The sequence below is a fragment of the Oncorhynchus mykiss genome, chromosome 12 (assembly GCF_013265735.2).
Source record: "Oncorhynchus mykiss isolate Arlee chromosome 12, USDA_OmykA_1.1, whole genome shotgun sequence".
NCBI lineage: Eukaryota > Metazoa > Chordata > Actinopteri > Salmoniformes > Salmonidae > Oncorhynchus > Oncorhynchus mykiss.
In genome coordinates this window covers 54,726,632-54,749,562 of record NC_048576.1, presented here as the reverse complement: position 1 = coordinate 54,749,562, position 22,931 = coordinate 54,726,632, and the positions used below count along the sequence as shown (strand labels likewise).

The following is a 22,931-nucleotide window of genomic DNA, read 5'->3' as shown; positions in this document are numbered from 1 at the left end:
CAGGGCAGGAAGGAGGGATTTCCCTCCTCTTTTCCCCATTAGAGCCGCGGGCTAAACTACTTACAACATGGCTCAGATGCCCCCCCCCCCCCCCACACACACACACACTTTAAACCCTCAGACACGTCTTCATATCAAAGTACCCGTCCGTGCATTAGGACAGCTTACCAGAGAGGAAGGGAGGGCATGCCTGATATGTATGGTCCAGCCTCGGTGAACCCCCCCCCCCCTCCTCCAGACAACCAGCCAGCCTGCAAGGAGATAAGCCCCACTCCCTGCCTACCACCCCTTCCCAAACCTCTCTCTCTCTCTCTTTCTCTCTCTCTCTTATCTCCGTTGAGAAAACATAGTTGTAAAGGTTCTTTAGGAGGTTTTACGTGGCATTGTATTTTTCGGCTCACTAATTTAGATTTTTCATTTCACTCTCCTAATGGTTTGTTGCTATGGGGATTGTTTAGGATGGGTTAATATTGTGTTTACTTGCACCAGAGGTGAGATCTAATTCCAATCTTGACTTAATGAAAGTAAGAGATTATAAAAGCATTACTCCATTTGGCCGCTTATTCTGCTCTTGTAATTAGGCCCACAAATTTGAACTGCAGGGGCTTTCGCGTGATTAGCAGGAACTTTTGGTGAGTGTAGTATTTCTCTCTCTACGATCCAATTAAACTTTTCTCCCCCTCGTACATTTGGAAAGTAGTAGAGGGATATGGGCTGCTAACATCTCATCCTGCCCCTGCTTTATCAGTCCTGGCTCCACACACACATACCAGGCAGGCCGCATGTCTAGGTAGTAATTAGATAGAAAGGTGATGGAGGTAGAGCGCGGATGGTATTACGTGTGAAATAACGGAAGTGTTTCCCAGGATCCTACTAGATAATCAGCAGCTTCTCTCTGTCTATTATCTGCTAATTAAGCCTAGCCACGGTGGAGGGGAGAGTACAGAGACACTGAAGGAGAGAAAAAGAGATAGGGGAGAGAAGGGGGAGAGAGAAGGGGAAGAGAGAGGGGAGAGAGAGGGGAGAGAGAAGGGGAAGAGAGAGGGGAGAGAGGGGGAGAGAAGGGGGAGAGAGAAGGGGAAGAGAGAGTGGAGAGAGGGGGGAGAGAAGGGGGAGAGAGAAGGGGAAGAGAGAGGGGAGAGAGGGGGGAGAGAAGGGGGAGAGAGAGGGGAGAGAGGGGGGAGAGAAGGGGGAGAGAGAGAAACTGGCACAGATAGAGAGAGGGGGAGAGACGGAGAAAGGGAGGGAGAAAGAAAGAAATAATCAGCTGTCAGTTGTCAGAGGGTCTGCTAGTGTATGGTGGTTAGAGGGCGTACATTAGTAGTCTCCCATTTAGACCTCTCTCTCTGTAGCAGCATGCTCCACACCAGCCAGCAGTCTTAGTCAGGATCCAGTGTAAACCTAGGTTCATAACTGGTAACTGCTCCGACAGTCAATGTCTACTGTCCATGTTGCAACATGGAGGAGCGGAGAATCCCGTTCGACTTGTGTTTCTACTGTGGTCTAGTTGCTTCCTGGTCCCAAAGGATCTCTATGGGTATGAAAGGTAAAGCGCTCATCACCAGGAAGGGCAGAACCGCACGTGTAAATGGGAATTGGGTCAGCTGAAAGAGAAAGGGCGGGGTGTGTGTGTGGGGGGGGGGGGGGGGGGGGGGGGTGAACTTGTGCAAATGTCTCCCTTTCCTTTATTTATCTGTGTGGAAGAAAAGAAGAGACAGGTGGAAGGAAGTGAAGTGGTTCCCTCGCTTCGTTCTCACCCAGCTCTGATCAGATGACAAAGGAAGACCCCCCCCCCCCTCCCCACACACACACACACACCCACATTACAGTATAAGGTATTTAATCATTCTTGTATCACACAACTGGGAGCATGCCATATGGCCGCTAGTAAAAGTTTGTACTAATAGATTTAGGGCATCCACCTCCCTCACTCCCTCTTTATCTCTCCCACTAACCTCCCCAAAATATGATTCAAACCTCCCTTTCCATAACAGACAGAGACAGGACAGAGAGTGAAACGGCTAAATGGAGTGAAACCACAGTAGTTTATCTGCCAGCCTGTAGGTCTCAGCTCCCTGTTGCCTTTCTATCGCTTAATCACTGAGGTGTGTGTGTGTGTGTGTGTGTGTGAGCATGTGTGTCTGTGTGTGTCCGTGTGTGTGTGAGGTGATCTCTCGCTCGCTCTCTCTCTTTCTCTCTCTCTGTGTGGTGGTGAGCCCCGGGCTAATGATCCCCCAGCCGGCTTGCCCAAGTGCGTTCCCCTGCCTCAGCCTCCACTAGCCACCCCCCAAAATCAATCTCTCTCTCATCCATTATTCACATGTTTGCCTTTAGCCTGTAAAATATACACGAGAGGAGCATTGCCCCCTCCCCTCTCCTCCTCTCCCCTCAGCGCTCCTCTCCTCCGTCTCCCTCCCTCTTTTACCTTTCCTCTCCATACCAGCTCATGTGGCTTTATTTTCTTTTCCCCTTCCCTACTTCTGGTTATCCATCTATCTATCTATCTATCTATCTATCTATCTATCTATCTATCTATCTATCTATCTATCTATCTATCTATCTATATATCTCTCTATCTCTCTATCTATCTATCTATCTATCTATCTATCTCTCTATCTATCTATCTATCTATCTATCTATCTATCTATCTATCTATCTATCTATCTATCTATCTCTCTATCTCTATCTCTATCTCTATCTCTATCTATCTATCTATCTATCTATCTATCTATCTATCTATCTATCTATCTATCTATCTATCTATCTATCTATCTATCTATCTATCTATCTATCTCTCTATCTCTCTATCTATCTATCTATCTCTCTATCTATCTATCTATCTATCTATCTATCTATCTATCTATCTATCTATCTATCTATCTATCTATCTATCTATCTATCTATCTATCTCTCTATCTATCTATCTATCTATCTATCTATCTATCTATCTATCTATCTGTCTGTCTGTCTGTCTGTCTGTCTGTCTGTCTGTCTGTCTGTCTGTCTGTCTGTCTGTCTGTCTGTCTGTCTGTCTGTCTGTCTGTCTGTCTGTCTGTCTGTCTGTCTGTCTGTCTGTCTGTCCGTCCGTCTGTCTGTAGAGTACATGACCAGAGTGTTACTGTACTGTTGTGATGTGTTGAATCGTTACTATATGTTTACTCAATGCTAATCCATGGGGTTTTGTGTATGTTTCAGGGCCACTTGACTTCATTAGGACTGATGTTTCTGTGTTGCAATTTAGAATAGAAACTACAGTCTACAGAGACATTAGTATTCCCAGCACGCACGCACACACAAACACAAACACACACACACACACATACAGGTAGGCGGATATGCATAGAATATAGTAAAATAGACTGTGAGCCCAGAACTCTCCAACACTAACCATGCACCATACTGAAACTAGAGCAGTGCTAATATATTTCACATCACAGCTAGAACATCCTACTTTCAACTTCAGCGTTGGAAAGGCAAACACATCAAATATGAAATACCACCACTACTTCTACTACCACTAGTAGTACTTCTACCACAACTAGTATTACCACAACTAGTATTACTACCAAAACTAGCACTAATAATAAAAACGAGCATTAAATAATGCTGATTATAATATGCAGCTAAGCCATCATTGTCGTTGTCATATCTCCTGAGGCCTGGGTTTGAGTGACAGCTGCTGTTGTTAGCTCTCTTCTCTCTCTGTACCGTGGAGGAGCTTTCAATTACCAGGCTCAATATGAAGTGTGACTATGTGAAATAATGCTCCCTATGCTCTAAAGCCTTGTTTTGTGTTTTAACTTCCAACTCTCTCATTTACTCTCTCCCTCCTCGTTTCCTCCTGCCCTTTATCATTTGTATCTCTCTTGCCCTCTCTCTCACTCCTTCCCGAAACCTTTTCTCTTTCGTGCTCTCGCTCTCCCCCAATTCTCTCTCTCTCTCTCTCTCTCTCTCCCTCTCTCTCTCTCCCTCTCTCTCCCTCTCTCTCTCTATATATCTCTCTCTCTCTCTCTCTCTCTCCCTCTCTCTCTCTCCCTCTCTCTCCCTCTCTCTCTCTCCCTCTCTCTCCCTCTCTCTCTCTCTATATCTCTCTCTCTCTCTCCCTCCCTCTCTCCCTCTCTCTCTCTCTCTCTCTCTCTCTCTCTCTCACTCTCTCTCTCTCTCTCTCCCTCTCTCTCTCTCTATATCTCTCTCTCTCTCTCCCTCCCTCTCTCCCTCTCTCTCTCTCCCTCTCTCTCTCTCCCTCTCTCTCTCTCCCTCTCTCTCCCTCTCTCTCTCTCTATATCTCTCTCTCTCTCTCCCTCCCTCTCTCCCTCTCTCTCTCTCTCTCTCTCTCTCTCTCTCTCACTCTCTCTCTCTCTCTCTCCCTCTCTCTCTCTCTATATCTCTCTCTCTCTCTCCCTCTCTCTCTCTCTCTCTCTCTCTCTCTCTCTCTCTCTCTCTCCCTCTCTCTCTCTCCCTCTCTCCCTCTCTCTGTGTGTGTCGCTGTGTCTGCTTCATGCATAAATGTATTCCTATGCGATCAATCCACTTGGCCATCAGGTGTAGATTTGAGTGACAGAATACAGGGTAAACTACTGATTACAGTGGCCCACCGACCAATACCAGTTACAGGAGCTGGTGCTCTGAATAACTGTCATCATCACAGGCATTTCAAATCAAATCAAATTGCATTTGTCACATGCACCGACTACATCAGGTAGTAGACCTTAGCGTGACATGCTAACAATGTTGTATCACTGTTTAAATCATATCAGTTACAGGCGTAAGGCTAGCCCTCATCTGTCCAAAGATCCGAGTTGAGAGTGGAAGGAAAAAGAAAAATAGATAGTGGAAACAGGAAACAGGAAGTGATTATTACCGACAGTGGAACAACAGACCACATGACTAGGGTGAAATGCTTTTACCACGTTCACCTGCTAGTCAGAACTAGGAAACTCTGAAATGTCCAACTTGCCAACTGGTTGAACGCTGCATGTGTATAACTATGAACCTATTAACCAAGTCGTAAATGTCTGCGTTTCCGCGGTAATAAAACATAGCATTAGGATTCCCTGTTATATAATAACACTAAGTCAACACTTGGTTCCTTACTAAGATTCAGCTTTAGATTGTTTGTGCAACTCACAAACACACAAATGTTACTGAGCAGGAGGAAATTGATATCTGGATAACAAACATGTGGGGAAATGATACCGAGGGACATTTAGATGTCTTTCGTAAAAAATATTGTTTTGTTTTTTATTCCTGTTCTGTTGCCGGGTTATGTTTGGCACACAATCAGCCCAGTCTCTCCAAAAAAACTCCGTTGAGATTTGAGCAGGAGAAGAAAAACAAGACGTTTAGAAGAGAAGTTGAGCAAAGGAGATTCTTTTCTCAGCTTGTCTCTCCTGAATGTCTGTGTAGCAGTGTGTGTATCTGAAGGCAATTCTGAACCTGTCAGCAAAATCAGTCCAATACCCTGACTGCTGAGGTTGAGTGTGAGAAAGGAAGAGAGTGCGATAGAGAGAGAGAGAGAGAGAGAGAGAGAGAGAGAGAGAGAGAGAGAGAGAGAGATTGCGATATATATATATATATATATATATATATATATATATATAGAGAGAGAGAGAGAGAGAGAGAGAGAGAGAGAGAGAGAGAGAGAGAGAGAGCTGAGTGAAATAGGCTGTCATTTTTCTACCCGGGGAGACAGACAGGACAGTTATGTTGTTCTTGGCTCTGGAAGGAAGGCTAAGTATGACATTACAAGAAGGGATTACAGGACGGACCCACTGCAGAGTTACACACACACACACACACACACACAGTATCTGGAATTCCCCAGGATGTTATCCTTGCCTCGTTGGCATTGTTGCGTTCCCATCCCTGGGTGGAAATAACGACAGGAGTGAGACGGAAGAACTCCCACGTACAATATCTCAGGGACAACATACACCGTGTCATTCATTCAGTCAGTCATTCAGTCATTCAGTCAGTCAGTCCCATCCACAAACAGTGTCTTAATAAGTCAGGGAAAGGGACATTAAGTCAGGGGAAGGGACATTAAGTCAGGGAAAGGGACATTAAGTCAGGGGAAGGGACATTAAGTCAGGGAAAGGGACATTAAGTCAGGGGAAGGGGAATCTAGTACAAGGATTCTGCCCATAACATTACACCCAGACTCTATGTTTTCATCATGATTTCTCCACTATGAGTTACGCATGTTTTTTACATGGTGCTGTGTGGGTTTTTGTTGTTGTTGTGTTTTGCATCGCCGGATCAGAACATCTCCTTGTTGAATAGACAGACAGACAGACAGACAGACAGACAGACAGACAGACAGACAGACAGACAGACAGACAGACAGACAGACAGACAGGCAGGCAGGCAGAGCCAGATAGATACAGTAGAGTGTGTGGGTGCATCATCCCTGAGACTCCAACCCTATGGTAGACACACCAATAAAATAGGAAGAGGGAGAGCGGGGGAAGTGAAGGAAGACAGAGAGGGAGAGGGAGGGAGGAAGTGAAGGAAGACAGAGAGGGAGAGGGAGAGGAAGGGGAGGGAGGTGGGAAGAGTAGAGGGCAGAGAGAGAGAGATCAATGGTAAGAAAGTGAAAGAGGGAGTAAAAAGAGAGATGGGATGGTAACTCAATGGCCCCTCCCTCCCTCCCTCCCTCATCTCTCTCTCTCTCTCTCTCTCTCTCTCTCTCTCTCTCTCTCTCTCTCTCTCCCTCCCTCTCTCTGATTCACTCTGAGGTGTGCGTTAGCCTTCATAAAATATGAATGTTGGTTGTGCTCAGAGCCATAATTGCCATCTCAGCCCCTGAATAATGGATGGCTCTGCACTGTTCACTCGCTCTCATTTACTGATGGTGTGGCTAACGCCATACAACTGCATGGCAAAGGCAGTAATGGCCGCTGTTTTGCATTCAATAGCAGAATTAGATTACCAGGAGTTACCACGACTCCTTCCCGTACTGTTGCGCGCGTGTGTGTGGGTGTGTGTGTGAGTGCCATCAGCCCCTGCCTTGTTAGGATATGCTAATGCCCAGTGAGATATACTGTAGCAGCAGGCGACCCAGGCCTTAGAGAGAGAGCTCCAGCACCACACAGTGTGTGGAGAGGGCCAGGGTGCTACACGCGGGTGCCGCTCTGAAGTGTAAACACACATATATCATTTGTTTCTGTGACTTTTCGGAAATGATACTTGAGCTAATATTTGGGTTACGCTTCGGCAGAGAAATGTCGGGAAGACATGAATGTGAGTCGAAGACTATGCAGCGGTTTATCATTTATTAAGTATAAATCAATGGGCCACCATGCACAGAGAGGTACAATCTCCTCTAATTGGATAATGATGGACTTCCCTTAGACTGCAAGAGCTGCTTTTTGTTTGAGTTGGTGGGTGTTTTATTGGGAAGTGCAGGGCAGAGGTCTACATTGGGCCAGACTGTCTGTGTGTGTGTGTGTGTGTGTGTGTGTGTGTGTGTGTGTGTGTGTGTGTGTGTGTGTGTGTGTGTGTGTGCATGTGTGAGGGCATGTGTGTGTGTGTGGGGCCAGAGTGAAGGGCATTTCCAGGGAGTCAGCTTGCTGTGCAGATGTGACCCCTTGACACAAGGGTCAGAGGTCAAAGTGTCCAAGGATTATATTAACCCCTCCTGCTCCCCTCCTTTCTCCCTGAGACCACACTGTCTGTCGACAAACGCGCACGCACGCACACACACACACACACACACACACACACACACACACACACACACACACACACACACACACACACACACACACACACACACACACACACACACACACACACACACACACACACACACACACACACACATCCTATAGCAGACAGACACCTCATTCTAGTCCAGCACGTTACTGCTGTTCTCACGATCATAGAGTGTCTGGTAGAAAGCCCTGCTTTCTGTGTGGAGAATCTAAATACACATGTTTATTAAGATAAGAGCAGTCCTGCACTCTCCCACCACTAGCCCTCCAAACCCATCTCTCCTCTCCCTTCTCCTATCCTCTCCTCTCCCCTCTCTCTCACTCTCCCTAGTTCCCCCCTTTCCTCTCTTCCCTCCACCTCGCCGTCCCTCCCCCCCATCCCCTCCTCTCTCTAAGCAGAGAGTGTATCTGGTGTCAGGGCAGCTCTTTGTGTGTAATCCTTTCAGCGGTGTAAAAGGTCGGCCGTGCCGTTATGACTCTTAACTGAGACGTGGAGGAGCGGAGAGGAGAGAACTGTCTCTGACACTGCCCCCCCAACCCCTCTCCATCCCCTACGGTCACCCAGCCACTCTGATAATTGCCTTGTTTAATTGGAGGGCCCTTAACAAAGTGTGACAGCACTGGCCTATCAATTATGAAAGCATAAGGTGTGTGTCTGTGCTGGCCTGCCTGTGTGTAAGGGACCCTGTGTGTAAAGGACACTGTGTGTAAGGGACCCTGTGTGTAAAGGACACTGTGTGTAAAGGACACTGTGTGTGAGGGACACTGTGTGTAAGGGACACTGTGTGTAGAGGACGCTGTGTGTAAGAGGACGCTGTGTGTGAGGGACACTGTGTGTAGAGGACGCTGTGTGTAAGGGACACTGTGTGTGAGGGACATTGTGTGTGAGGGACACTGTGTGTAAGGGACACTGTGTGTAGAGGACGCTGTGTGTAAGAGGACGCTGTGTGTAAGAGACACTGTGTGTAGAGGACGCTGTGTGTAAGGGACACTGTGTGTGAGGGACACTGTGTGTAAGGGACACTGTGTGTAGAGGACACTGTGTGTAAGAGGACGCTGTGTGTAAGGGACACTGTGTGTAGAGGACACTGTGTGTAAGAGGACGCTGTGTGTAAGGGACACTGTGTGTAGAGGACGCTGTGTGCTTGTCTCCATTAGCTCTGGTCAGGTTGAAACCCCTGTGTTTGAGGGCTCTTCACCCCGGTAATGGAGCTTGTCAGGCCGAAGGATCAAACATGGAGACAGGACGCAGCCACCCATTAGGGGAGAGGGAAGTAATGGGACAAGCTCCGGGGCGGATGCTGCTGCATGGGGTGGAGTGGAGGTGTCCTTGCAACTGCGTCTGACTGTGTCAGTGTGCATGCGTACGTGTGTGTGTGTGTGTGTGTGTGAGCATGGTGTGTGTGTGGGTGTGTGCATGGCAGTAGCAGGCAGTATAAATCCAGTCTGGACGTGGCAGTTTGCTTTGGGGATTTAGAGGGGCTGAAAACGGTGGTGACACCCACAAGGTTAAGCCTTAGCAGTTGGAGGAATGCCCTCGCTTTCCCTCGCTTTCTCTTTTGTTCTCGCTCTCTCTCTTTCTCTCTCACTCTTTCTCCCACTGACAGTTTTAGACAGCTGGGGGGACTAGTGCAGAGGGAGAGAGAGAGAGAGGGAGTGCCAGAGCGCAGGGAGGAGTGTAACAGGGGCGAGAAGAGGGGAGAGGAGAGGAGGCTGGAGATTAGCAGGTTATTGACACTCTGGCAGAGCCTGAACCCTGTAGTTTACACAAGTAGATCATACAGTTTCCCTTCGAAATTCGACGTGTGACAATTTTTTTTTAAACATTAATTCCACGTGGTTACAGGGTTAAAACAGAAACAACTCAAAGGTTAACAGTTTAGACTTAGATTCCTAGTGGTTGAGGTAACGTTATGGTTGGGGGCGGTCTTTAAAAAAAAATGCGCCCAGCGCTTGGATGTCGTTTCTCTTTTCTTTTTTTTGTGAGTAACGAGGAAGGCCTTAACCAACGCTCTCGGGGCGTTTTTAAAACGTCTGAAATCGCCGTCTGTTTCTAGTGGCCAGCCTGGGTTTATGAAGGCCACAGGACTGATCTGGGTACAGCCTAATCTGACCTGGACACCAATAACGCGCAGCTTCTGGACAGGGGATCACACTGGCTGCCCACTTGGTTAGCGTGCAGCAGGGCATCAGAACTGGCGTTTCCCACAGTCACGGGTTTCATTCACACGGACAGTAGACCACAAAACACTGCGCAGGCCAATGTGAATGGACAGAAAGTGTAACCAAGCAGGCTTCAGCCAAGCGCGAACAAAAAAACAGGAAATCAGGAAAAATAAGCACTCTGTTCCTGAGTAATGCATTGATAGGACATACAAACAGGCGTGCGTTTCGGCATAATCGCCTTCATCGGAGACTTGTGTTGACTTGGACAACCATGTGTGGATAACGAAGGTAGAGGTGTGGTAGATCTAGCTCTGAGCTGCTCCCTTTGATTGAGAGACACAGCTGGTCTCTGGGCCTGGCCCCGGGGGAGGGTGAGAGTGAGGGGACGACAGGCCCAACAACTCAATTACTGACTCGTATCTGTGGTAACGCTATCCCTCTAACACAGAGAGAGAGGGAGAGAGAGAGAGACAGCGAGACAGAGGGACAGAGAGACAGAGAGAGAGTGAGAGAGAGAGAGAGAGAGAGAGAGAGAGAGAGAGAGAGAGAGAGAGAGAGAGAGAGGACTCCACATGGCTCACACCAGCCATCCACGGAACGTACGGGCAAGGGCGATGGTGTGAAGAGAGTGTGTGTGTGTGTGTGTGTGTGTGTGTGTGTGTGTGTGTGTGTGTGTGTGTGTGTGTGTGTGTGTGTGTGTGTGTGTGTGTGTGCACGTTATCTTTTGAGGAGGCACAGCAGAGTGTGTGAAACAGAGAGTTTTATAGGAGAGATTGAATGTAGGTTCCCGTGAAAAACATGGTGTCTTGGTGGTTCGAGGGAGAGCATAGACTTACAGTAGACAGCGTGAGGTTGTGTTAAGGTTGGGAGGAGCAGCCAGACAGAGAGAGAGAGAGAGGGTCACGGGGTCACGGTGCCTGTTCTGGGCGTTGATACGCCCTGTCACCCCGGGGTCAGACCCACACCAGCCTCTCTGTCTCTGGGTAATTAACAAGGCTGAGCCAGGCTCAACTAAAGCTCGGTGTTGCCCGGGCTAACGAAGAAAAGAGTAGTTAATGAAGTCTTCTCCGCTCTGCTCTGTGCAGCTCAGTCCGAATGCTCTGCTCTACCACTACTGTTCGGAGCCTGTCACTGTGCTAGCCTACACCCAGGCTCACACAGACACACTACCACTGCCCCCCCCCCCCCCCCCCCCCTCCCGGTGACACAGAAGAGATGGGAGGAGAGGAGAGAAAAGAAAGAGAGAGAAGAAACAGAGAGCAGGGTATGTGCAAGTTGTCCTCAGCATTTCATCAGAGCAAAAAAGAAAAGAGAGAAACGGAGAGGGGGGGGAAGCAGAGATTGAAACAGAGGAGAAACGGAGAGGGGGGGGAGCAGAGATTGAAACAGAGGAGAAACAGAGAGCAGCAGGGGTCTCTAAAGCAATGGTACTGGCACATTGAAAGTGAGGTGAAATACCATGGTGGCGTATTGATCCTGCGGTATGGACGCGTGATAATACAAATGTGTTAATTTAGCTGCGTCCTCCTGTTGTGTGGGCATAGTTTGGCTGGTTCGGCAATGTCCTCAGCCACCCGCTAGTTTTCCTAGTCCACTGGAATGTGTTGACATTTACACACACACACCCACCCTATCCCATCCCAGCCTATTACTGTGTGTGTGTGTGTGTGTGTGTGTGTGTGTGTGTGTGTGTGTGTGTGTGTGTGTGTGTGTGTGTGTGTGTGTGTGTGTGTGTGTGTGTGTGTGTCTGTGTGTCTGTGTGTCTGTGTGTGTCTGTGCGTGTGCGTGTGTGTGTGCCCAGCCCTCGCCAGCTGGAGCACCAAAACACAACCTGGAAAAACTTGTTTGTGGGTTTAGCAACCATCTGTGTGGGAGAAACTGTTTACGTGAGAATCCATCGCTGTTATTTTGGAAAATGTCACTGTATGTGTGTACATGTACGACAAGAAGGGAGAGGTTTTACAGAGATCAAGGTGTGTGTGTGTGTGTGTGTGTGTGTGTGTGTGTGTGTGTGTGTGTGTGTGTGTGTGTGTGTGTGTGTGTGTGTGTGTGTGTGTGTGTGTGTGCGTGTGCGTGCGTGTGTGTGTGTGTCGGCTGGGCCCGACAGGCTGGTCCCTAGTGACCCTCTCTCTGTGAGAGACATGGCCACATAAGGCTGTGGATCAGTGGGCTGTCAAAACCGTCTCTGTCCAGCGACAGATGGGCCTGCTCCACATTTCACCACTCTGCCTGTTACTGGGTGTGTGCGTGTGCGTGTTTGTGTGTGTGTGTTTGTGTGTGTTTGTGAGGCTATGTGGACATTTTAGGATGCTGAAAGGTCATGGTCAGGGGGGATCCTATGTCCATGACCTTCATGGGTCTCCTCGCTAAGTGACGAGCCGCTGACAGCACACACACACACACACACACACACACACACACACACACACACACACACACACACACACACATACACACAGTCCAAAATCAATGTGGAAATTCTGTAGGGCTGCTACTGTGGTACAAGATTGAGCCACTGACCAAACCTTAATGACATAGGCAGAGTTTGTGTAGAAACTGCACTACTGCTCAATGGTGACAGAAATAGTGGCATCACGATATCATCTTTTTACGTAGCGAAATGCTTATGAGAGACTTTAAACCCCAACAGAACTCAGCCTTTCTGACTCTCTGGCTCTCTGTACTTTGCCTGTCCAATGGGCTGACTGACCTTCCTTCTGTGTTTTTTTTTACAGGTTCTTCCTGAAGTTTTTCCTGAAATGCAACCAGAACTGTCTGAAGAATGCAGGGAACCCGCGGGACATGCGCCGCTTCCAGGTTAACAAATCACATTTCTTATTCCTCTCTCTTTTTTCTTCCTCTCCTCTCTATCTCCCCTCTGGTCTATTGACTTAACCCTCCTTCTTCTCTATCCGCTCTCTGCCTTCTTATCTCTTTTCTCCCTCTGTTTCTTGTCTTCTCACTCTTTTACCTCTGTAGCTCTGTTAGGTCTGCACACACACACGCACATGCACACACACACGCACACACAGCCTAGCATAATCTCGCTACCCTTGTCACAGTGCACATTAAAACCAACTAACAGACACGTACGTACACACAGTGCAGCACCATTCTTGCAGACCCAGGGTCTCAGGGATGAGGTGGGTCTCGGGGATGAGGTGGGTCTAAGGGATGAGGTGGGTCTCAGGGATGAGGTGGGTCTCGGGGATGAGGTGGGTCTCGGGGATGAGGTGGGTCTCGGGGATGAGATGAGTCTCAGGGATGAGGTGGGTATAGAGGATGAGGTGGGTCTCGGGGATGAGGTGGGTTTCGGGAATGAGGTGGATCTCAGGGATGAGGTGGGTCTCAGGGATGAGATGGGTCTCAGGGATGACATGAGTCTCAGGGATGAGATGGGTCTCAGGGAAGAGGTTGGTCTCAAGGATGAGGTGTGTCTCAGGTATGAGATGAGGTGTGTCTCAGGTATGAGATGAGGTGTGCCTCAGGTATGAGATGGATCCTTTGTAGGTATGTCCTGGTGAGGAGGTGGTTCTTACTGGTGGTGTTAAGGTGAGTCTCAGTGTTGAGGTGTACATCTCAGGCGGTTGGTGGCACCTTAATTGGGGAGGACGGGCTCATAGTAATGGCTGGAACAGAATCAATGGAATGGTTTCTAACTCATCCAACATGTGGTTTCCATACTATTTACTCCCTTCCAGCCATTATTATGAGCCATCCTCCCCTCAGCAGCCTCGTGTGTGTGTGTGTGTGTGTGTGTGTGTGTGTGTGTGTGTGTGTGTGGCCTTAGCCCTGGCTGTGTGTGTGGTTCCAGTCCAGTGGTGACAGTGTAATTAGAGGGAGGCTGGCGGGCCACAGAGAGGGGCTCAGACACAGACAGCAGGGTTAGTTAGCTATGCCATGCTCTTCTCTTCACGCCTCTCCTCTGCTCTCCTCCTCTCCTCTCCTCCACCCCTCCTCTTAGCCTGCCTTAATTGGGACCACAGAGGCAGGAAACCATATTCCTCTTTCTATCCTTTTCCATCCTCCCTTTTGCATTTTTCTCTCTTCACCCCCCCCCCCCCCCCCCCCTCTCTCTTTATATCTGTCTCTCTCTCCCACAACTAATGCACTGCACTCTCTTGTTATTTCATTTTAGGGGTGAAGAGAAAGGTGGGGGTAAGGGGGAGGGGCGGTCGTGGAAACAGCTATTTCCTTATCTTTAAAAGCCCGAACAGAATTAGGAAGTGACCACTTGAGATATACTAAACCTCAATTCTGCTGACAGATTTATTATACGGGCACACGTGCCTGTGTGTTTGTGTTTTTCGTGTGTGTGTGTGTTTTAATGTGTGTGTGTTTGGTGTGTGTGTGTAGATCCTCAAAGTGTCTCTCTTATCGGAAGATGCCCTTAGTGTTTAAACATTTGTGCAGCCTATAATCCTGTCTGTGATTGGACAGGCATTGAGGGCTGGCTCAGTCTATTGCTCCTCTTTGACTCTAATTATTGGGCTCTATTGTAGTGGAACTTCAGTAGACAGGCCTGTGTTTCCTTGGGCTTAATTAGCAGCCGGGCCCATCCATAACTCACACACTCTAGGCCAGTGTAGTGTGGAGGAGAGGAGAGGCAGGCAGGCAGGGGAGGGACTGTGTGTGCAGACTGTGTGTGTATACTGGCATATGCAACTCAAAACCAACTCTTCAGAAAGGTGCTCTGTGTGTGTGTGTGTGTGTGTGTGTGTGTGTGTGTGTGTGTGTGTGTGTGTGTGTGTGTGTGTGTGTGTGTGTGTGTGTGTGTGTTTCTTCATACACTGACATGAGGTGCGAACATCTCCCTTGTGTCCTCAGCCCAACCAGTGACATGCCTGCGGTCTGAGAAATCACTGAGAACTTTGTAAGATACTCCAACTACAAGAGAGACCAAGGGAACGAGAGAGAGGCACACAGAGAGAGGGAGGGAGAGAGAGAGAGAAAGAGAGAGAGAGAGAGAGGCTGACAATGAGGGAAACGTAGAGAGGGGAGGTAGAGCTGTGATCTTCTTTGGGTATTGAGGCAGGGAGTTCAGGCATGGAGGGCTGTGTGGCAGCTTGAAGAGACTAGCGTGTGTCTGGCCCTGGGAGACTAGCACTGGTGTTTGCCAAGTCCTTTTCAAGAGAGGCAGGAGCCTCTTGAAGCTGCAGAGCAATTGAAACGAGAGGCTCTTCTGAGCTCCAGGGGAGTCCCCCTAGCCCAGCCCAGCTTAGCCCAGTCCAGCCCGGTTTCTATTGGCCCCACAGTAATGGCACTCAGCAGCAGCACAGCACAGTTCGCTACTACAGCAACCCATTAGCTGCCTCCCATTGTCTCTGGGCACTCGAGTGAGGGACGCTTTTAATTAAATTAATCTGCATGTCAGTCTATCAGCCAGTGGTCCCGGGGCCCAGGGAGAGAGGGAGCGAGGGAGAGAGAGAGAGCGATAAAGACACACAAACACACAGCACAGGAGGACATGCTGCAGGACTTTGATAAAGACACGGGGGATCGAGAGACGTGTGTGTGTGTGTGTGTGTGTGGAGGGGTGTGTGTATGTGTGTGTTCATTAGCACAAAGAAAGGGGTGGATTCAAGAGGAGGGAGCAGCACAATCCCAGCCCCACTGATAGAGGAGGGGTGCTGGGGGGAAGCAGGAAGTGTGGAGTTAAAGGAAACACTGTCTCTGTTTGTTTCTCCAAGGTGATGAGGGCCTGTGTTTGTTTGGATTAGAAGCATGTTGTTGTTTCTTGTCCAGTGCTGCAGTTTTCTCTAGCAGCACATGGAGAATGTTGAGGTGAACAAACACAGACATATACAGTTGAAGTCGGAAGTTTACATACACTTAGGTTGAAGTCGTTTTCTAACCACTACACACATTTCTTGTTAACAAACTATAGTTTTGGCAAGTCGGTTAGGACATCTACTTTGTGCATGACACAAGTAATTTTTCCAACAATTGTTTACAGACAGATTATTTCACTTATAATTCACTGTGGCACAATTCAAGTGGGTCAGAATTGTACATACACTAAGTTGACTATGCCTTTAAACAGCTTGGAAAATTCCAGAAAATGATGTCATGGCTTTAGAAGCTTCTGATAGGCTAATTGACATAATTTGAGTCAATTGGAGGTGTCCCTGTGGATGTATTTCAAGGCCTACCTTCAAACCCAGTGCCTCTATGCATGACATCGTGGGAAAATCAAAAGAAATCAACCAAGACCTCAGCCATCATACCACTCAGGAAGGAGATGCATTCTGTCTCCTAGAGATTAATGTACTTTGGTGCGAAAAGTACAAATCAATCCCAGAACAACAACAAAGTACCTTGTGAAGATGCTGGAGGAAACAGGTACAAAAGTATCTATATCCACAGTAAAACGAGTCCTATATCGACATAACCTGAAAATCCGCTCAGCAAGGAAGAAGCCACAGCTCCAAAATTGCCATGAAAAAGCCAGACTACGGTTTGAAACTGCACATGCGGACAAAGATGGTACTTTTTGGAAAAATGTCCTCTGGTCTGATGAAACAAAATAGAACTGTTTGGCCATAATGACCATCATTATGTTTGGAGGAAAAAGGGAGAGGCTTGCAACCCGAAGAACACCATCCCAACCGTGAAGGACGGGGGTGGCAACATCATGTTGTGGGGGTGCTTTGCTGCAGGAGGGACTGGTGGACTTCACAAAATAGATGGCATCATGAGGCAGGAAAATTATGTGGATATATTGAAGCAACATCTCAAGACATCAGTCAGGAAGTTAAAGCTGGGTCGCAAATAGGTCTCCCAAATGAACAATGACCCCAAGCATACTTCCAAAGTTGTGGAAAATGGCTTAAGGACAACAAAATCAAGGTGTTGGAGTGGCCATCACAAAGCCCTGTCCTCAATCCTATAGAACATTTGTGGGCAGAACTGAAAAAGCATGTGCGAGCAAGGAGGCCTACAAATCCCATTGAACATTTGTGAATAGAATTTGTGGACACCAGCTCTGTCAGGAGGAATGGGCCAAAATTCACCAACTTATTGTGAGAAGCTTTTGGAAGGCTATTCGAAACGTTTGACCCAAGTTAAACAATTTAAAGGCAATGCTACCAAATACTAATTGAATGTCTGTAAACTTCTGACCCACTGGGAATGTGATGAAAGAAATTAAAGCTGACCTAAATCATTCTCTCTACTATTATTCTAACATTTCACATTCTTAAAATAAAGTGGTGATCCCAACTGACCTAAGACAAGGAATTTTTACTTGGATTTAATGTTGGGAATTGTGAAAAACGGAGTTTAAATGTATTTGGCTAAGTTGTATGTAAACTTCCGACTTCAACTGTACACTGAACAAAAATAAAACGCAACATGTAAATGTTTTCATTTTTGTACATGTATGTCGACAGAGAACACTCATACACACTGTCTTTCTCAACACAATGGCCTTATATGAAAATCCAATAATAATGCAGATGAAGTCCTAATTGTTCATTATCGAAAATGTGTAAATATGCTATCGGAGTTCCAGGATTCACATGACATGTTGTCCGGATTGTCCTTGTATCACTCTACTGGTCTAGTTGGAGGTTGTAGATGCAATGCTCTGATCTGGAGGGTGAACTATACTTTGCAGTGGTGACACCCTGGTACTGAGTTAGATCTGTCCTAATATCCTAACCTTTGAACTCTCTGTGTGTGTGTGACTATGTCCAGGTGGTGGTGTCTACTACGGTCAGTGTGGATGGACATGTCCTGGCGGTCTCTGACAACATGTTTGTCCACAACAACTCCAAACACGGCCGCCGGGCTCGTAGGCTGGACCCCTCGGAAGGTACGCCATCATACCTGGAACATGGTAGGCACCCTCTCACTTTTCTACTGTACGGCTGTCTGTCTCTCAGTCTGTCTGTCTGGTCTGACCGTCCGTCTGTCTGTCAGTCAGTCAGTCTACAGTATATCAGTCTGAGTCTCTGTCTCTCTGTGTTTGTCTGTCTGTCTCTCTGCCTACCTGTCTGTCTGTCTGTCTGCCTGCCTGTCTGTCTGTCTGTCTGTCTGTCTGTCTGTCTGTGTCGGGGACAGCTCCGCTATTGTCACACGGAGAAGAAGCAGTCTTCCTCTAGTAGTAGAGCAAAGATAAAGATAAAGATAATAACATGTTATCTGGCTGGATGGGTTTGTGGCATGAACACTAACAGGAGCCAAATGTCCCCTCCATTCATCTCCCTCTGTCCAGGGGCAGGGTGGGGGAGGCAGGGTGGCAGGGTGGGGGAGGCAGGGTGGGCGAGGCAGGGTGGCAGGGTGGGGGAGGCAGGGTGGGCGAGGCAGGGTGGCAGGGTGGGGGAGTCAGGGTGGCAGGGTGGGGTATGCAGGGTGGCAGGGTGGGGTATGCAGGGTGGCAGGGTGGGGGAGTCAGGGTGGCAGGGTGGGGGAGTCAGGGTGGCAGGGTGGGGGTGGCAGGGTGGGGGAGTAAGGGTGGCAGGGTGGGGGAGTCAGGGTGGCAGGGTGGGGGAGTCAGGGTGGCAGGGTGGGGTATGCAGGGTGGCAGGGTGGGGTATGCAGGGTGGCAGGGTGGGGGAGTCAGGGTGGCAGGGTGGGGGAGTCAGGGTAGCAGGGTGGGGGAGTCAGGGTGGCAGGGTGGGGTATACAGGGTGGCAGGGTGGGGGAGTCAGGGTGGCAGGGTGGGGGAGTCAGGGTGGCAGGGTGGGCGAAGCAGGGTGGATGGTTGGTCGGCGGCAGGGTGGCAGGGTGGGGTATGCAGGGTGGCAGGGTGGTCGGAGGCAGGGTGGCAGGGTGGGGTATGCAGGGTGGCAGGGTGGTCGGAGGCAGGGTGGCAGGGTGGGGTATGCAGGGTGGCAGGGTGGTCAGAGGCAGGGTGGCAGGGTGGGCGAGGCAGGGTGGCAGGGTGGGCGAGGCAGGGTGGCAGGGTGGGATATGCAGGGTGGCAGGGTGGGGTATGCAGGGTGGCAGGGTGGTCGGAGGCAGGGTGGCAGGGTGGTCGGAGGCAGGGTGGCAGGGTGGGTGAGGCAGGGTGGCCGGAGGCAGGGTGGCAGGGTGGTCGGAGGCAGGGTGGCAGGGTGGGGTATGCAGGGTGGCAGGGTGGTCGGAGGCAGGGTGGCAGGGTGGGCGAGGCAGGGTGGCAGGGTGGTCGGAGGCAGGGTGGCAGGGTGGGCGAGGCAGGGAAGCAGGATGGTCGGAGGCAGGGTGGGCGAGGCAGGGTGGCAGGGTGGTCGGAGGCAGGGTGGCAGCGTGGTCGGAGGCACGGTGGGCAAGGCAGGGTGGCAGGGTGGTCGGAGGCAGGGTGGCAGCGTGGTCGGAGACAGGGTGGGCGAGGCAGGGTGGCAGGGTGGTCGGAGGCAGGGTGGCAGCGTGGTCGGAGGCAGGGTGGGCGAGGCAGGGTGGCAGGGTGGTCGGAGGCAGGGTGGCAGGGTGGAAAAGGCAGAGGGGGTAGAGGAGAGCCACAGCACAGGGAGCCTGTCAGATCGCATGCTCCTGCACTTTATTATCTTATGATTAAATATGTACCAGGGCCAGACGAGACACACACACACGTAAAACACACAAGTAAAACACACACGTAAAACACACACGTAAAACACACATGTAAAACACACAAGTAAAACACACATGTAAAACACACATGTAAAACACACACGTAAAACACACATGTAAAACACACAAGTAAAACACACATGTAAAACACACATGTAAAACACACAAGTAAAACACACATGTAAAACACACAAGTAAAACACACATGTAAAACACACATGTAAAACACACAAGTAAAACACACATGTAAAACACACATGTAAAACACACATGTAAAACACACATGTAAAACACACAAGTAAAACACACATGTAAAACACACATGTAAAACACACATGTAAAACACACATGTAAAACACACATGTAAAACACACATGTAAAACACACATGTAAAACACACATGTAAAACACACAAGTAAAACACACATGTAAAACACACACGTAAAACACACAAGTAAAACACACACGTAAAACACACATGTAAAACACACATGTAAAACACACATGTAAGACACACATGTAAAACACACATGTAAAACACACATGTAAAACACACATGTAAAACACACATGTAAAACACACAAGTAAAACACACATGTAAAACACACATGTAAAACACACATGTAAAACACACAAGTAAAACACACATGTAAAACACACACATAAAACACACACGTTCACACGCAGCACACCCATGCTGTACGGCGCTACACAGGGGTGAAGGGATCCCTTTGTGCGCTCAGCATGCATAAACACACAATAACATTTACCAGTGTGTTTCCTGTATCACAGGCAGACGATGGTGTGCAGTGAGAGGTACAGTAGGAACATGGTTGAGTCTCAGCCCACTCCCCTTCTCCACATGCGTTCAGTGGTGCAGAGGAAGGGAGTCTCATTAGTACACTAACCTGTCTCACTGGTCAGGGAGGGGATGGGGACAGATCTGTGTAAATGAACTTCTCCTACATTGGAATAAAGATCTCAAAAGCAACCTGCTTCTCCAGTGCCAGGGTTCCTCCGTGTTATTCTCTGTACACCACAGTTATGTTAGCCTGGGTGCCAGTCTGTTTCTGCTCTCTTGCCAACTCCTTCGTTTTGCTTGGGAATGACTATGGAGAAGACAAAAACACAAACAGATCTGGGACCAGGCTATAGTTATATTGGTTGCTTTGATGCAACACAATAGGCTGAAGATGATGCGCTTCAGTGCCCTGACAGGTGATTGGTTCACATGGTTGATTGGTTTGTTTTATTTATCCTCCTCTGTTACAGAAGAGACACGGCATGTTTTCCCAGATGATGAAAAACTATATGTGTTAATGTTAATGTAGGCCTGGTTGTCAGGGAGTTGTCAGGGCGTTGTCAAGGCGTTGTCAGGGCAGATCTACCTCAAGACATGGTGATGAGACACGCACACACGCACGCACACATGAGCACACGCGCACACACGCACACACACACGCACACACACACACACACACACACACACACACACACACACACACACACACACACACACGGCCATATGCATCACAATGGATTACCATTGACAGCTCCCCTTCTCAATAATGGATGGGTAAAATTCACTTTTTCCCTCATTGCCGAGCAAAAAGGCTTTTCGGGGGGCTCTTAAAGGATGAGACGGAGCAACAAAGCAGTCATTTCCCCAGTGGCGCCTGCTGTCTTTGATTGCAAGTACGCTTCACGAGGATCCTTCAGGCTTAAGGCAATGCACATATTTCCTCAGAGGCAGGGGGCCTTAACCCTGAGTCTCTCTCTGTCTGTCTGCAGGACTACAGACCCAGGGCCAGCCAGGCCCTCGCAGGTTAGAGAGAGAGGAACGCTTAACGCCTTAACACTGCAGCCACGCATAGCATCGTCACGGCCACTGGGCTTTATTAGACAAATCCAATCACTTTCTCATTTTGTAGCAGAATGATTTAGGACTGAAGCGGAATATGTTTTCTCATGCTCCCCATCAAATGAGACATATGATGTGCTTACTTCTCCGCTGGCGTTGGAGTGGGTGACAAGCCTTGGATGGTCTCCTGGGGTCAGGAGAAGAAGCTGCTTTGGCCTGAGGATGGAAGATTTAAATGGCGTGGTGACGGTGCGACAGTCTGCTCTCCCTCCATCTCTGTGTGACAAGGACGAGCCACTACAACAGGACTCTCTCTGTGGCCATCACACACACTTGTGGATGGATCTGAGAGTCCTGACCCCCCCCCCCCTCTCCACACACACACACACACACACACACAGGGACACACACAGGGACCAACACACTTCCATACACACGCCCCAGCAGCCTGCAGACAAAGGTCCGTCTGCTGAGAGAATCCTGCAGCAGGGAAGACAGGGGAAGCCTGCCCACGGACAGGAAGAGAGATGGAGAGAGAGAGAGAGATGGAGGGAAAGCGGAAAAAGGGACCCCCAGGGGACCTGAGGGAAGAGGAGGGACAGCAATCTGTCCCTGGTGGAGTTAGTGTACTGTATGAGTGGCCTCACGTGTGGCTGTCTGTCTGTGTGTGAGTCCATAGATCTGCCTGCCTGTCTGTCTGTCTGTTTGCACAGGGTTAAAGGGTGTTTGTTTGTGATTAATTGTTTGTTTTTTATGTTCCGTATGCATTTTATTTTACTGTGTGCGTGCGTGCGTGCGTGTGCGTGTGCGGTGCGTGCGTGCGTGTGTGTGTGTGTGTGTGTGCGTGTGTGCGGTGCGTGCGTGTGTGTGTGTGCGTGCGTGCGTGTGTGTGTATGTGTGTGTGTGTGTGTGTGTGTGTATGTGTGTGTGTGCGTGTGTGTGTATGTGTGTGTGTGTGTGTGTGTAGTATGTTGCAAGCGAGCAGCACGGGGAGCAGATGGTGAGGAGAAAGGCTGGGAAAGTTTAATCCTATCAGATGGATTGGCTCTTCTCCATCTGGTTAATCCACACAGAATTTCAACACGGGCGAAACAGGCGATTTAGGCCAAGATTACTGTCACAGATTGCTGGCCCAGCCCCTCCTCATCCCTCCTCATCCCTCCTAGTTTACCACTGGGCCAAATTGCATTATGGTCGGACTTCCACAATAAGCAAGGTAGGAGAGGAGCCTCAGCCTGAGGAGAGAGACTCATCTCAGTTCATCCCACTGAATACTACGGGATTACTTTTCCTCTCGCAAAGCTGACCTGACCAATAAGTGTAAAATAAAGAAGATTAAACATGTGTTTATTTGAGGTTTGAAAGGCTATATTTTTATTTAAGGGAAAATCTACTCAAAAACGATATTTTTTATTTTTTTTTCATTAGTCCGCAGTTGATACCATTCCAAAAGGTTTTGCGTGTCAGCAGTCAAGTTCTCAAGATCTTGAACCTTCAAGAAGCAAAGTGTCCCCGGCAGCATCATCATCATGAGAGAAGTGTGTTTTGCCGCAATCTTAAAGGACTTTTAAGAGGCACTGGGTGTGATTTCCAGCTGCAATAGATGCCCTGCTTTTCTGCTTGATCTCCATTCAGAGCTGTTAAAACCACCATCA

General features: G+C 48.8%; 1 protein-coding gene across 11 annotated transcripts in view; it reads left to right on the top strand.

Annotated features, from left to right (window-relative positions):
• Nucleotides 1-22,931, top strand: part of LOC110537788 (transcription factor COE1-A) — a 149,356-nt gene that overhangs the window by 81,760 nt on the left and 44,665 nt on the right. For 8 of the 11 annotated variants that reach the window (XM_036937811.1, XM_036937818.1, XM_036937813.1 and 5 more), the window contains exons 7-8: nucleotides 12,617-12,698; nucleotides 17,580-17,721. In XM_036937811.1, coding sequence (XP_036793706.1) covers nucleotides 12,617-12,698; nucleotides 17,580-17,721 — 224 coding nt within the window. The remainder of the gene's footprint in view (nucleotides 1-12,616; nucleotides 12,699-17,579; nucleotides 17,722-22,931) is intronic. The other 3 variants (XM_036937812.1, XM_036937817.1, XM_036937820.1) reach the window with 1 other exon arrangement.